At 39.3% G+C, this 14,893-nt stretch overlaps 1 protein-coding gene across 5 annotated transcripts; it reads left to right on the top strand.

The window, feature by feature from the left end:
• The first annotated feature begins 929 nt into the window (after positions 1 to 929).
• raf1a (Raf-1 proto-oncogene, serine/threonine kinase a) lies at positions 930 to 13,440 on the top strand. 5 transcript variants are annotated; one of them, XM_080294870.1, is made up of 18 exons: positions 930 to 998; positions 1,107 to 1,208; positions 4,031 to 4,257; positions 4,433 to 4,545; positions 4,652 to 4,754; positions 4,848 to 5,005; positions 5,402 to 5,491; positions 7,223 to 7,367; positions 8,114 to 8,138; positions 9,442 to 9,557; positions 9,711 to 9,828; positions 9,973 to 10,057; positions 10,215 to 10,391; positions 10,474 to 10,520; positions 10,646 to 10,764; positions 11,083 to 11,214; positions 11,981 to 12,115; positions 12,211 to 13,440. In XM_080294870.1, the coding sequence occupies exons 3-18, from the start codon at positions 4,057 to 4,059 to the stop codon at positions 12,343 to 12,345; spliced, it is 1,899 nt and encodes a 632-aa protein (XP_080150996.1). In that variant the 5' UTR covers positions 930 to 998; positions 1,107 to 1,208; positions 4,031 to 4,056; the 3' UTR covers positions 12,346 to 13,440. The 5 variants fall into 5 exon arrangements, with proteins under 5 accessions (XP_080150996.1, XP_080150994.1, XP_080150993.1 ...); XM_080294868.1 differs by lacking the exons at positions 930 to 998; positions 1,107 to 1,208 and adding an exon at positions 1,522 to 1,569 and having other exon boundaries at positions 4,655 to 4,754; XM_080294867.1 differs by lacking the exons at positions 930 to 998; positions 1,107 to 1,208 and adding an exon at positions 1,522 to 1,569.
• The last annotated feature ends 1,453 nt before the right edge of the window (positions 13,441 to 14,893 follow it).

Genomic DNA, 14,893 nt, shown 5'->3' with positions numbered 1-14,893 from the left:
AGCTGGGAAAGATTTCAGAAGCAGCTTTGTTTACAAAATTAATACAATAAGCAATTTAGACATTTATCTTGTTAATCCAGTCAGTTGAAAATGTTTAAATGTGTTTGGCATAAATTGGCAAAGACTGGAGTATCGTTGTCATAATCTCTGACAGAGCAATCAAGCAACACTGGATTTATCTGAAATTATTTTGCGTTATTAGGTCAATTAAGAGAATAGCCAGGTGAATAATAAATATGTTAAAAATGTTACATTACACTAATGTTTTTCCTCTTATTAAGCATATCTGAATTTACTGTTTATAGGCAAACTGCCGTGTTTGTGAGTGCCCAAAGTTAAGAAATGAACATTAACATGTATTTCTGAAAACTTGTAAGGATCTGGGATATGAATGTTATTGTCAATAAACCTGTAACACTGATTATGATAAAGAGTACAAGGGTATGTGTTTCAAGCTGGTGATTTCTCATTTGCACAACCCCAGCTCTTTAAAAACTCCTACTGTGAGCATCACATTTTGAATACAGGATAACTGATAGAGAGACAATCTGTGGGAGCTGCAAGCATCTCAGCTAACTGGTCTGAGTGCTGTGCCAAATCAATAAGTGGGAAATGCATTCATTTCAGTCTTAAGGTGGCTTTGGTTGTTTTCCTTCAGGGTGGCAATTTCTCTCCTTTCTAGTCTTAATTTTGCAGCTCAAAATGTTTACTGGCGATCTGGCAAAATATAACCACCTGTAAAGCATATTTCTGCACATATTAAGAGAATTTTAATATATCTCACTGACTGATAAACTGTGCTCCTATTGTATGTGGAGTGGGGTACCTTAAAATGATCCACAATGACAAAGCCCTGCCCTCATCTTCACAGAAACAGTATTCGGTGTTTCTGTTACTTGTTTGGTTGAATATCTGTCATTTTCAGAAAAGAAGACCTAGTTGGAAAGTTACATATGAGAACTGAAAGTAGAGTTTCCTGTTGAACTGGATTATGGATGGTAGGTTTTTGATTTTGTTGTTTGACTAAAATAATCTGCTAGTGCTATATGAAAACAACAGAGGATGCTTAATCAACCACTGATTGGAACGTGGTGTTTTATTTTCAGATGGTGTCAACTACAGCTTGCTCAAAAGACCTTATGAACCATCTGTGATTAGGACACCTCAGGGGACCCAGACCTGGAAGCAACAGAGATGGTGAACACATGGTGAGTGTGATAATGTATTAGTTTGGGTAGGATGAAGTGGCGGTGTTCGATGATTTAAAAAAAAAAAAGCTGGGATGTTTGAAAAGCATATAAAAATCTAACAGAAATAAAACAATGACGCATTTCTGTGCTGCACATTATAAGTGAGATTTGTTTTTTGTATTGATTACATTTTTTAATAGCTGCAGCCTGCATGGCATACCACAAGACTTCATTGTCCTTTTTGCCACATAAGTATAAGAATTTTAGCATTAAGAGGTGAAAAGGCTATAAAATTATGTCCAGGTCTACAAAATTGCACTGCTCTAAAGTCTCCAGATGATGGTGCCCTTGGAGAGGATTACTCCTTCACACCAAACCGGTAGTGGGCCTTTTCGCTTGCTTTTCAAAAGATACTTTTGCGACTACTTTAAAATAATAATAATAATAATAATTTCAATGCATGTTAAATTTTCATGCGCAGTACCATTTGAGGAGAAGAAAAAACATGTTTTTGCAAGTATGAGCTCTCAGCACGATAGTATGAGGGTGGCGTAAGCTGCACAATATGGCTACAAAGTATCTTATATGTAATGTTATTGCGAACCCAGTAAATTCAGATGTAATCATACTCACTCTTTTATGAGCACAAAAAACCACAATACCAGTAAAGTGGGAGGGCTTAGTTTGTGCTATAGTTGCGCAGTGTGAATGATGCTTGCAACTCTTGATATGACTGCAAGGTCCTGTTTCAATCAGTGGCGTCAGCCGGACGCACGACACCAACTTAAACTGCTTCACCTTCTTCTCCCGAACAACGTAAACATTGAGCTGCAAAGCGAAGCACTGCGGACCTACTTTTTGTGGGGGGAGGTTTTAATTTGAAAGTGCTTCGCTGGATTTGAAGAATATCCCTCGTCGTGTCACTTTGAGGGTCCGACGGACAGACGGATTTTTTCGCTTTTACCACGAATTGGAGATTAAAAAAAAAGAAGAGGAAGAAAAAAAGTTTTCTTCTCTTATTTTGGGTGGTTCGAAAAGGAGACCCGCCTATGACCTTACCCTCTTACATTAATGCAACATTTACCGGATACAGGGTTATTTGATACAGTGTCTGGATCTTTACCGACTTGGAATTATTCCTCTTTTCTTTGAATGCGTTGCAAATATGATGATGTCACCGAGGCCACTTTTTCCTGAAGTTATGGCGGAGCACAACTTTTTTAACTTCTCTTGGTGAGCATATACAGGCTACTGGCCCCTAGCATTGCTACTCTTTGACTCATGTTTGAAGTGCTAACTCTTTAGTTAAAACCGCTTCACCACGACTCGCATTACCAAAGAAATGAATCGTTTGAGCAAGAGAAAATTGAATGGAGGGCGAACGGAGCCGTGCAGTGAAGTTTGACGATATAGTCCGCGTTTGACGGCCTTCAGGCAATTCCATAGTTATAACTGGATCAACCAGGCCTTATAAAACACGTAACTTCTAATAGTTGCTGTAGCAGAACAAAGCACTCACGCACTTCGGTTATAGCCGTACCTTCTTGTCTTTTTCAGCAGCACGTTTTTATTTATTTGGACAAAGTTCAAAACTCAAAAGTAAAGTGATCCCCTCAACCTAACACCTACAAATAATGCTAACCTGCTGAGATTGCTCTCACCTACATTTGCGACTTTGGATACTTGTCACAGGATCTTATGTGGATGCACCACTGATGTGGGCTTGTGTTGCTTAGACTGACTTGCTATGAAGAACAGATCAAAGCTGATGGGAGTAAAATCTTAATTATTCTAGATTTGGCAAACATGCTTTCTCTTGAGGCTCTTTCCTGGATGGGTGACAGCACTTGTTTTGGACACAGTTCCAGCAGCATGGTGGGGAAGGTGGCCCAGCCACAGTTCTGCAAGTTCCTGCTTTTCTGTACTTCTGAAAAAAACAAAAACAAACCTGTGTATCTGCTATGACAGCTAACCAGTGCTAACAGGGCTTTGTTTAAGTGACACCACAGAAAATTAGGGCATACCTACTAAATGTGATGACCTGTGTAAAGCGCTATAGTTTATATTGAAAACAGCACAAGGGGAGTGGGGGGGCAGTAACCTATTTGTTTGTGGTGGGTACATACACCTTGAGTTGTAAGGAGTCCCAGTTGACATGAAAACTACCCTTTTTTATTTGTTTCAATTCATCCTGTGTTGAAATAATTGTGAACCTTGTCTGTGAGTAACTGTGACTGACCCCTGTTAGAGATTTTGTTGGTTTTAATATAGTATAGTTAGTCTACATTTCTTTTACAAGATGGCAAGACTACTAAATCATACATTTAAACCAAAATGTGGTTTTCTGTAACTCAAATAACCACTAATTTGATGCTAACCGAAAGATTCCTTTTACGTTTCCTGTCACACTTTAAGGCATCCTGCTTAGATACCCTTCATATCAGCATTGGGCCCAATCTTGCTATAATCTAAGAAGTCTGCACTCTTTGAGGTTATATTTAGTGATTGCAGCAAAAAAGTTGTCATTGCATTAACCAGTTATGTCTTTGTTGTGGTACCTTTGCATTCTGTGTCACCATTTCATTCAGTTGTAGATGGCATGCATACAAGTCAACTGTGCTTGTCTCTATTAAAAAAAAAAAAAACGAAACAAAAAAAAACAACCTTAAACTGCATGGCTGAATGTTTGATTTTCAGTACAAGCAGGTTAATACTCAGTTCTGTCAGAAAGATAAATGGTCAGGTGCAGCTGATGTCTTTCATGTTCTTTAATTTGCAGGCTTTTCTACTGTCTTCTTAATCTTTTATTTATTCATCTTGTTTATTTTTTTACATTTCAGACTATTGTAAGCACTTGGCTTTACTAATGGCGCACCCTCAGGGAGTGTGGAAGAGCCTGAGCAACGGTTTTGGAATGAAGGACTCTCCGTTTGAGGGCCCCTGCCTTTCTCCGACCATAGTCCAGGGCTATCCCTGCCAGCGTCGCTCCTCAGATGACAGCAAGATGCCCGACTCAAAGGCTAGCAGCACTATCCGTGTCTACCTCCCGAACCAGCAACGCACTGTGGTGAGTTGATTTCTATTAACGGTGACATACCTGGTGCTTCAGAAAATTTCACCATCATAACTGCAAATAGCAACAGTTCAAAAGTATTGTACTGGTATAAAACTACTCATGGCAATATGGAACATCACAAAAAAATAACTGATTTCTCTTTTGGGGGTATTTTTTGTCATCTCAGGTAAACGTGCGACCAGGTATGACTCTTTACCACTGCCTGATTAAAGCACTGAGGGTGCGGGGCCTGCAGCCTCAGTGCTGCGCTGTCTTCAGGCTGAATTCAGGACAGGGGAGGTGAGCTCAGGACTGCTGTCGATTTTCAAAGCACGGGTAATGAGAATCAGAGCTAAGTGTAGCTGCTTTTTTAGATATCTCATTCCCTTTGTTTTCCCTCCATCAGTAGAAAATCACGGATGGATTGGAATACCGATTCCACTTCACTAATTGGGGAAGAGCTGCAGGTGGAGGTTTTAGATCACGTCCCCTTGACAACGCATAATTTTGTGAGTACCCAAAAGCACTCAAAAGTATCCTCAGCTCTCAAGAGAGTGTCACTGTTAAAGAAACAAATGAATATTTATCCCTGTCTGTTTCAGGTTCGCAAAACATATCTGAAACTAGCGTTCTGCGATATTTGCCAGAAGTTCCTTCTGAATGGTTTCCGTTGCCAAACATGTGGCTACAAATTCCATGAGCATTGTAGCACCAAAGTGCCCACAATGTGTGTGGACTGGATCAATATCAGGCAACTCTTGTAAGTATATGAAAGCGTGTAAACAACTTGTCTGTATTTTTGTATGTTACATCATAAGTAATAGCTTTTGGAATTGTAACTATATATATATATATATATATATATATATATATATATATGAGGTAGGATTTAACATGCAGACAGGATAATAAACAAAAAAAGGTTTTATTGATGCTACAGTTTTTACATGTAGGCCTAAGCTCATATACACAGTTTTGCATGTTTGTGCTCAGTTACTTGCATTTTGCATGCAGGCTGTGGGTAATCTTTTTGAGATCTTTATCAATGACACTGAATAGATGAGCTATTTCCCCTTACAACCACTGTCCTGTGTAGCCGTCAGCTTTTACTTGATTAAACACTGGTGTGTTTGCACGAACACTTTGTTTCTGTCAGATTGTGTCAAACGCCCGGCGAGTGCAATGCCCCGTCTGTGCCACCGCCTTCGTCCCGGCGTATGAGAGAGTCTTTAACGCGGCTTCCAAGGTGAGTCTCGGTATAATTTGCACTCTTAGCGTTATTTTCAAATAAAACTCAAATTGTTAATGTATCTACCCTTTTCTGAAAAAGCCTAAAACAACTTCATTTTTAAAAGGCTTCTCTGAAATGTTTTAATATATTTTACACCCTTAAAAACAATGACACGACAATGACAGAACGAAACATTAAAAAACAAAACAGCAGTCGAAACCCTGTGTTGATTTTGGCTGATACCTGCATGTTACCACCTGCAGATCACTTGGATAGTTTCAGTCTATTAGCAGCATGTGTATCATGTCACTAGCATGCATTTGTATCAAAGTGCGTGCATGTGTGTGTGAGAGAGAGATAAACAAAATGGGGTTTCAATTATGTAAACAGCTTCATGGAACTAGCAGAAGAAAGCAGAAACCACAGGGAACTTTTAAGTTCATAAGGTGTAAAGGCTCTGATCATGAATACATATGTGCTGTTTGAAGGGGTTTTTTTTTCGTTTTGTTTTTTGTTTGCTTTTGTCCAGCGTTTGTTTTGGGGGTTTTTCCCTATCAGGCATTGTTTGATGTTGTAGGGAGAGCTAATAGTGCAGGCTGCTACTTGCAACTAGATGAGAAATATAGAAAGAAAGTACTTCAATAATTATTAAGATGTTAATATTGTATGCATGCGTGTTTGGGAGAGTGATGCTGTTGGATGGCTATACTGTAAAATCACAGTTGGTGTGATGTTCTTATTTCTACCAGAACCGTAATCTTAATTACATTAAATCTTGTTTTTGAATGACGTCCTTGGCTTTATGAGGGCTTAACCAGTCCAAGGGCTGAAGGAGCCCGGTGTGAAAAGAATCTGTTGTTTCAGTAGCTCTTAAAATGGCTAAAAAGTGCTCTGAGCTGCCAAATTAGCACTTACAAAGTATCAAGTTGTTCCATGTAGAGCACTCCCCAGTGCTCTTTTGAAACATAGTGGGATATTGCCAAAAAGGGGATTGTGCTCAAAGAGTGCTCTCCATGTTTGTGGGTGTGATATAATATGATCTCTGTTTATATACGTCATTGAGCTGGGGTCCTGCTGTCCCAATTTTAACCAGCAGCTACAATACATTACAACTGGTTCGGTAACAGTGGGGTGTACCAAGAGGCTTGAATAAATTAAAAAAAGGAAGCTTTCATTCATGCAAAATTGTGATCATAAATTTGTGGATATTTGAACTTGGGTTCAAATGATTTGTTTTTCCTGTAAGTGAACATCTTAAGTGAGTTATGTTTTTTAGATGTTAGTGAGCTTTGTTCTCTTCAGCTGAGCCAACGCTGATCTTGGCAAATATCAAGGACAAAATACCTCTGAATTTCAAGTTTGCCAAAAATGGCATGAGAAGATGGCTACAATGCAATTGGCTAACAACTACTTCCCTGTAATGTTTTTTTTTCTTTCTTTCTTTTTAATTTCCCTTTGTTTTGTTGTTGTGGTTACAGTATGGTATATTGTATATGACTTTGTTTGTTGGGCATCTGTTGTTGGCAAAAAATGTGAGTTGGGAAAGGGAATGGAAGAAAAATGACAGAAATGAAACCAGAAAGGCTCTAGACTAACTATAACCACACCCAAGCTTGGCCCAAATTTTAAAGAAGTTACAGAATTCAGTTTGTGTTTCTTTTAAATGTCAGTGGTTTGTGCCATCTGAAGCACTGACATTTAAAACCACCTGATTCTTAATATTTAAAATCTTGTTCTCCCTCACAGCTCAGCCTACCGTTATTCCACCCCTCATGCCTTCAACTACGCACCACCCACTGGTGGCGGTCTCTCCCAGAGGCAGCGCTCCACTTCTACACCAAATGTCCACATGGTTAGCACTACTCTGCCTGTAGACAGCAGCGTGATCGAGGTAACTACACACCAAATGGGCCCCTTGGGTGCTCCTGTAGGTTCAGGCTGTCACTCCTAAAATATCTTGTGCTTGCAAGTGTTCTTGGCCTCCATTCCAATGATCTTTGAGTTGCTTTTCTTTTTCCTACTTATCTACCTGAGTGTTAGCTAAGCCACTCAGAAGGGCTTGGTCTGTTTTTCAGCCCGATAGCATCCTGTTTTAACAAATTTTATTATCTGTGACAATTGACTTCCCCCTGGTTCGTTCTAGCTTCTGCTTTATTGCAGCTGCTGTTCTTGCATAATCGGCTCAATCATTTTGAATGCTTTGTAGATCTTTTCCCCAGTTTCTGTCCAGGTAAAACCTGGAAATCCATTTTGTCTTTGTTCTTTCCTCACTTTCCTTTGCTCTGTCCCTTTGCCTCCTGTCTCTTCACTGGCCTGTTGTATTGTACCCTTCTGGGGAGTAGCTAGACTGCCTGAATACCTCCCCCAGCTCCTGGTGCCATAGATTCTGGCTGAAGAGGAAAGTAGGTATTGTGCACTTCTCCCAGTCTTTTGTTGAGGCCTCACCTGAGAGTCCAGAAAAGGTTAGAAAGCAGAGTGTCTGTGTGCAGTCTCAATGGCATGCCTTGCAAGCAGGCTATCTGCATTCACATCTCTTAGATGTACTGTCAAACCATGAGTGACAGCACAGCACAAGGCCTGGTGTTTGCACAAGCTAACAAAACTTTGCTTGTGGTTTTTTTTTCTTTGTCTCTTTAGGATGCAATGCGTGATCATGACTCGGGTAAGTCTGCATTTCATTAGCTTCATGTCATGTACTTTTGTGTCTTCTTCCTCACTTCAGTTTCCTATTTTGTTGTGCAAAACAAAAAGTTCACAAATTATTTTGACTAACTGAATATCTCGCGATCTCCTGCTCCCTCTAGTGTTTTGTTGATATGCTCACTGAGCATTAACTACCATCATGCGTGAAAAGAGTAGGGATGGGAATTGATAAGATTTTCACAATTACGATTCCATTTTTGATTCTGTTTAAAAATTCGATTCTTTATATCGATTCTCCTATCGATTCTTATTTTTTTTAAAAAGGAGAACACACAGGTCGATTAACTTAGAACTTTGTTTTATGTCTTCTCTTTGAACAAGATAGAAATTTAGGAGTAGCATGGCCTTACAAACCCAACAGTGAGATATTAAGAGATCCACAGCCTTTGATGGGGTGTCACGGGTCCACAGGGGAAAAAAAATGTGAATGTAAAATATTAATAAAATAAATATTCTTCTGTAGCAATAACAAAGTATAACATAAATTATTCTGTAACAATTACACAAGAATATCCAGTAATGTCCCTGCCTACAATTAAACACATTCACTTACTGAAAATCGGTGACATTCGTCTATCCTGGCCTGAAAGGAGACGCTACCGGTAGACTGCAGCGAGAACTGCCAGCATCTGAGCCAGCCAGACTCTGTCACTCTCATCGTGGTCATCTAAATGCACAGTAAAGGCAGGTTTTGTAATAAGGCCGATCGCGCTAACATAATATGCACTGTTAGTTGATTATTTACCTGCCATGTTAACGGGAGAGGACGTGCAAACATTACCGCCGCTGCTGGGTTGAGATTCACGAGTCTGGAGTGGAATTAAAAACACGAGATTCATTTAAAGTTATCGTGTGTTTTGTGAGCAAATGCTTTTGCATATTCGTAGTGTTTCCTCCCTTTAATGAAATATCTACTTTGCAAGTATTGCAAGTTACCCTGTTGTCATCCGTATAACCAAACTTTTGAGCGTTTGTGCCGCTTAGGTGCCATGTTTCCTGTCAGGTAAATGACGCTACGCAACGTGGTGACGTCATTCGAGGCGACTGGAATCGATAAGGGAATCGTTTGCAAAAATGGCAAACGATTCCAATTAATTGAAACAGTGGGAACCGGTTCTCAACAAGAACTGGTTTTCGATTCCCATCCCTATAAAAGAGTGAACTTGATGAGATGCCTATATAACACATAACCTGGATCCATATCATTCACTAAGTCTTCTATGCTTAATTCCTATATACTCTTTTGCTTTGTATTCCTGAAGCGGGGAGTTCACCCAACCAGAGTCCTACAGGCTGGACCCAATCCCAATCCAAAACCCCTGCACCTGCCCAGCGAGAGAGGGCCCCATCCCTCAACACTCAGGACAAAATTAAAATAGTAAGCTTTGTTTTTTTTTTTGTCTTGTATATTTAATGATATCAGACAGTTTGGTGCACTCTTGATTTCCCCTTCAGAATGAAACCTTATGATTAAGGTGTATTTCTGCTTTGTATGACATCAGTTGCATCTTTTTGATTCCTGTTTACTCAGAGGCCTCGGGATAAGCGTGACTCCAGTTACTACTGGGAGATTGAGGCCAGCGAGGTTTATCTGCACTCCCGCATTGGTTCCGGCTCCTTCGGAACTGTATTCAAAGGAAAATGGCATGGTAGGAATGAGCTGCAGATGCTACGCACCATCACGTGTATCACTTCCCAGAGTTTCCTGACAGAAAAAATAAACAATAAGCAGAGTGAATGCAGAATTGCTGGTCATACGAGTTTTGTGGATTTCATTATTATTTTTGCTGTAGGTGATGTAGCAGTAAAGATTTTAAAGGTGACAGACCCTACACCAGAGCAGTTCCAGGCATTCAGAAATGAAGTGGCAGTCCTCAGGTGAGAGTGCATAAAAATGTTTTTCTTACCAGCATTAAGATTTTCAGGTGTTTTTAATATTTTATATTTTTGACTTCTTATTGAGTCATCTACATTTCAAATGTTTTTCTGATCTTTGATATGGTGATTTCCTCTTCTTTTCTGCATCTGGTCACAGGAAAACACGACATGTCAACATCCTGTTGTTCATGGGTTATATGACTAAGGACAACCTGGCCATTGTGACACAGTGGTGTGAGGGTAGCAGCCTCTACAAGCACATACATGTCCTGGAGACAAATTTCAAGATGATCCAGCTCATAGATATTGCCAGGCAGACTGCTCAGGGCATGGAGTAAGTTGTACAGAATCTCACTTCTTTCTTAAAATCAAATCAACAATAACTGGGATATAATTATTTTTTTCTTCATTTTCAGCTATCTTCATGCAAAGAACATCATTCACCGAGACATGAAATCAAACAGTATCCTTTCTATTGGTTTTTCAGTGTCTGTTAATGGGGAAAAAAACCCCCAAAAAAACAAAAACGTATCCACCTGGTGTACAGGATGTGTTTTTCCTCAGTGTAATTCCTTGACTGTTGTGCAGACATTTTCTTGCATGAAGGGCTAACAGTAAAAATTGGCGACTTTGGTCTTGCTACGGTGAAAGCAAGGTGGAGTGGCTCACATCAGGTCGAGCAGCCTTCTGGATCCATTCTTTGGATGGTTAGTAACACCATATGGTGCTGATCCAAAGTTACATTTTTTAATTATCATCTAATGATGCAATTATCATCTTCTTTTTAAAAAAATTATCATAGATTATATAAAGCATTGGAACAAGCTGGGACTGTCAGTCATTGAGGAATAAGATTATTTTAACTATGTTAAAGTTTGAAAGTTCATCCCTAAGAACTTAATTCCGCTGTAGCAACAAGTGGGCTATATTAAGGGACTTGATGAGTTGTGATTAGATAGTAGCATTAAACCAACTATTCATCTATTTAAAAAAACCTGACTTGGTTTCTTTTTCTATGTTTACAGGCTCCTGAGGTTATCCGGATGGAGGATAATAATCCTTACAGCTTCCAGTCTGATGTCTATTCCTATGGAATTGTTCTCTTTGAGCTCATGACGGGAGAGCTCCCATACTCCCAGATAGGAAATAGAGATCAGGTAAAGATGTTTAAATGTATTACACTAATGGTTTAAGAGTATATCACTGCATCTTTGATGACATTAAAGAACTTAAGTCTCTTTTGTCATGCAAATAAAAGTCACTTGGCTAGAACATTGATTTTGTTAGACATAGTGTTAACTTAAGGGTTCCAGTGCTGTATGCCTGCAATCAGACACATGTCTAAGCTGTAGCTCTCTGCAAACCTAGGCTAGAAGGTGGTGGAAAGACACTGTGTCACTGTCTGAAGGGGGTTGTGGAGCTGGCCCAAGGCCCACTGTGGAACAGAGGCGAGCACCATGGAGCCACTGGCCTAATTTTAGACCCCGTAACACAACCCTGTATGTGTGTGAGAAAAGGGGAGCATGGGTGTGCATATGTGCATGTTTAGGTGTTTTTGTCCTCTCGTAGACCATGAGTCCTGCCCTGGGTCATATGTGGCGTCTTACTGAATTTACTTCACTGTGTTTGTATTCAGATTCAATTAAAACCTTTGCACAGTGCACCCGTAAATCTTGTGATCCACTATTCTTTTCTGTTCTCCTTGATACTGTAGCATGACTTTGAACTGTGCTGATCTGGCAGGCACATAGAGTACGTGTCATCCTTTATCTCTGCAGCATCGCGCACTCATGCCATATCTTTATCTGCAAGATGGACTGATCAAGCACTGATCAGTCGTCCACTACAGATGTACTGGCTTTAAAATACTTTAAAATGTGATTGCTGTTCTACTCGGTCTGCTATTTCTGACTTTCCCGTTAGATTATCTTCATGGTGGGAAGAGGCTATCTATCTCCAGACCTCAGCAAGCTCTATAAAAACTGCCCCAAAGCCATGAAAAGGTTGGTGGCTGACTGCACCAAGAAGTCCAAGGATGAGAGGCCACTCTTTCCACAGGTGAGCTACTCTCATGGCAGTTGTAGATCATCAAGCTCAATTGTTAGCGTTTTGTTTAACCCTGTTTAAATCTCTCTCTTTTTAAAAAAATTTAGATCTTGTCCTCCATTGAGCTTCTCCAGCATGCCCTCCCTAAGATAAACCGCAGTGCCTCAGAACCGTCCCTGCACAGAGCCACTCACACTGAGGATATTAATGCCTGTACTCTGACCAGAGTGCCTGTTTTTTAGAGGCTCAGACAGCACTACCCTTCCTCCTCGGCTTCCGCTCACCCACCTCCTCTGCCTCATCGACTTATATGAATTAGCTCAAACATTCAGTATTCCCAAATTCTCTATAAAGATGCTAATGTAGCTCGACAGATACATATCCAGTCATACAAGACATAAATTACATACATACATGCTAATCAGTAAATTGTGTAAGAAAAAGAGGAGAGAGGGAAGTGCATCTGCAACTATGGAAGGGATTGATTAGTGTTGGATTGCATTTGGATGTACACATGAAGAGGATGGCATAAGTACGTCAAGGTGATGTCTTGGTTATCACCATATATATTTTAAATGTATGCCAGGGCTTCATGCTGGCATTGGATTTGGTATAACTTGTAAATAAATGCACGCACACCTACCTAAGACAACCATGAATGGACATTGAAGAAAGCTCAAGACAGATGTTTCTCTCAGTTTGGGCTCTGTGATGTGAAGCCTGTTCTCCTACCAGAATGTTCTGTTCTCTGATGAAAAGGACTTTTTAAGCTTACCTGCCTTAAGAGGAAATGAAGCCTGGATTAAGATCCTGCACAACTTCACCTCCTCCTGTTATCACAAAGCAGTTGGATGTAGTCCATTTAGTTGCACAGTAGTAGTTGATTTATGTTTTTATTTTTTTGCGTTGTCTTAAATGATAATGGAGTAGACGTGGGGGGATTTTTGTCTTTGTGTTGTTGTTGACTTCTTTTAATTGTCTTTATTTTTTGGGGTCCTTTTGGATGAATTATAGTCTGTCAGACAGCTGGCATAAGTGATGTTGGATACATGCACATTCTTCAAAGCAAAAACAATGGATATGTTTCAGCAGTCTGCAAAAAGGTGTCATACCTCTGAGTAAACCGATACCCACACGTCTTTATCACTTCTTACATTGTTAGGTTATGATGAGCTGGACATTAGGGAGTTGTCTTAAATATTTAAAATTCTTTGGAAACTAATTTGTATTTGGTTACCATGTCACTTTCAGGCAGTTAAATGTTTTATTGTGAACTTGGTGAGAAAGTTGTTTATTTGATATTTTAATAAAAATTAAGTTAAATTCCTTTGCCAAAATAGACTATATGGATCGTCTTTGTAACTCATATGGACATGTAGGTAGTTCTGTGAGATTTTGGACCGTAACATATTTTATTAATTGTTTTTTGCCTCCACGGTGGGTTTTTCAATCACTCATATGTGATAGAAGTATAGACTTTCAGCTTTAATACAGAAATTTGTATTAGCTGTTGATGAATTAGTCATTTTTATATACAATCCTCTACTTAAGTGAATGGACAGTTGACTGTTTCACCTGTTACTTCAATATTCCTTGACAAGTTAAGCTGATAGAAGATTATTTCAACTTGTATTTATATACTGTTCATTAGAGCACAAAATATGCCAGTGAAAGAGGCCATCATTAAACTGAAAAACCAAAATAAATCACAAAACATTTGTAGGAATCTGGTACAATCTTTACAAGAAGAAATGCACAGGCCAGTTCAGAAATTTCAAAAGGCCTGAAAAACCACAGACAACAAAGTGATTGCAGAATTTTATATTTTATAAAGAAAGACCACAATATCTAACCAAGTGAAAAATACTCTTGAGGCAGATGTGTCATTATCAAAGTCAATTAAGAGATGGCTTCATGAATGTAAATAGAAACTGTTGAAAACAGTTTAAACTAGTTGCTCTGAAGAACTGGAAAGAGAGTTTAAACTTTGCCAGAAAACCTCTAAGAGCCTCCACAGCTCTGGAAAAAAAATCTTTGGCTAGATGAAACTACCAGATTCATTTGTACCAGAATTTTAGGAAAAGAAGTGTGGACGAGAAAAATATCTACCACATTATCTGTCAAACATGGTGGAAGCAGTCTTCAAGGATGGGCATATAAGGCTGCCGATGAAACTGGTTCATCAGTGTTTATTGATGATGTGTACAGGGTTACACACCCTGCTCAGATTCAGCCAAATGCTGCAATGCAAAGCTAATTGGGGGGAACTTTGCACTGAAAATGGATAAAGACCAAAGCAAACTGTAAAAGAAACTTGAGTGTTTCAAGCCTGAGAAATGTTATGTTCTTCAAGGGGCCAGAGCATGGTTTTCAGTTACTGAAGACAAAACAAAAGGCAGAGACACAAACAAGCAGCAACAGAAACCAGCTGGAGTGATGCTTATGGGTTCTAGACTTCAGGCATTCATTGAGTGAATTTTCATGAAGGTTTTAAAAAAATTCTATGTATATTTGAAATTATATTAGTTTGTCCAGTTACTTTTAAGTCTCTGAAAATGGGGGATGGGGAGGAAATGTACAAAAAATTGAAGCCATCCTTCAGCAGTAAATTAGATTTTTGCTAAATCTTTTGAATTCAAGCTGAAAGTCTGTGCTTCAATCACTTCCCAATAGTTTGATTTAAAATTCACTATGGGAGTGTACAGAGACAAAGTTACAAAAAAAAAAAAAGACTCGACCAAAACTGCATATTGATTAAAAATACTTTTAATTCCAGCAATGAAAGCAGGT

The sequence above is a fragment of the Astatotilapia calliptera genome, chromosome 20, assembly GCF_964374335.1.
Source record: "Astatotilapia calliptera chromosome 20, fAstCal68.1, whole genome shotgun sequence".
Lineage (NCBI taxonomy): Eukaryota > Metazoa > Chordata > Actinopteri > Cichliformes > Cichlidae > Astatotilapia > Astatotilapia calliptera.
This window is presented reverse-complemented; position numbering and strand designations above follow the sequence as displayed.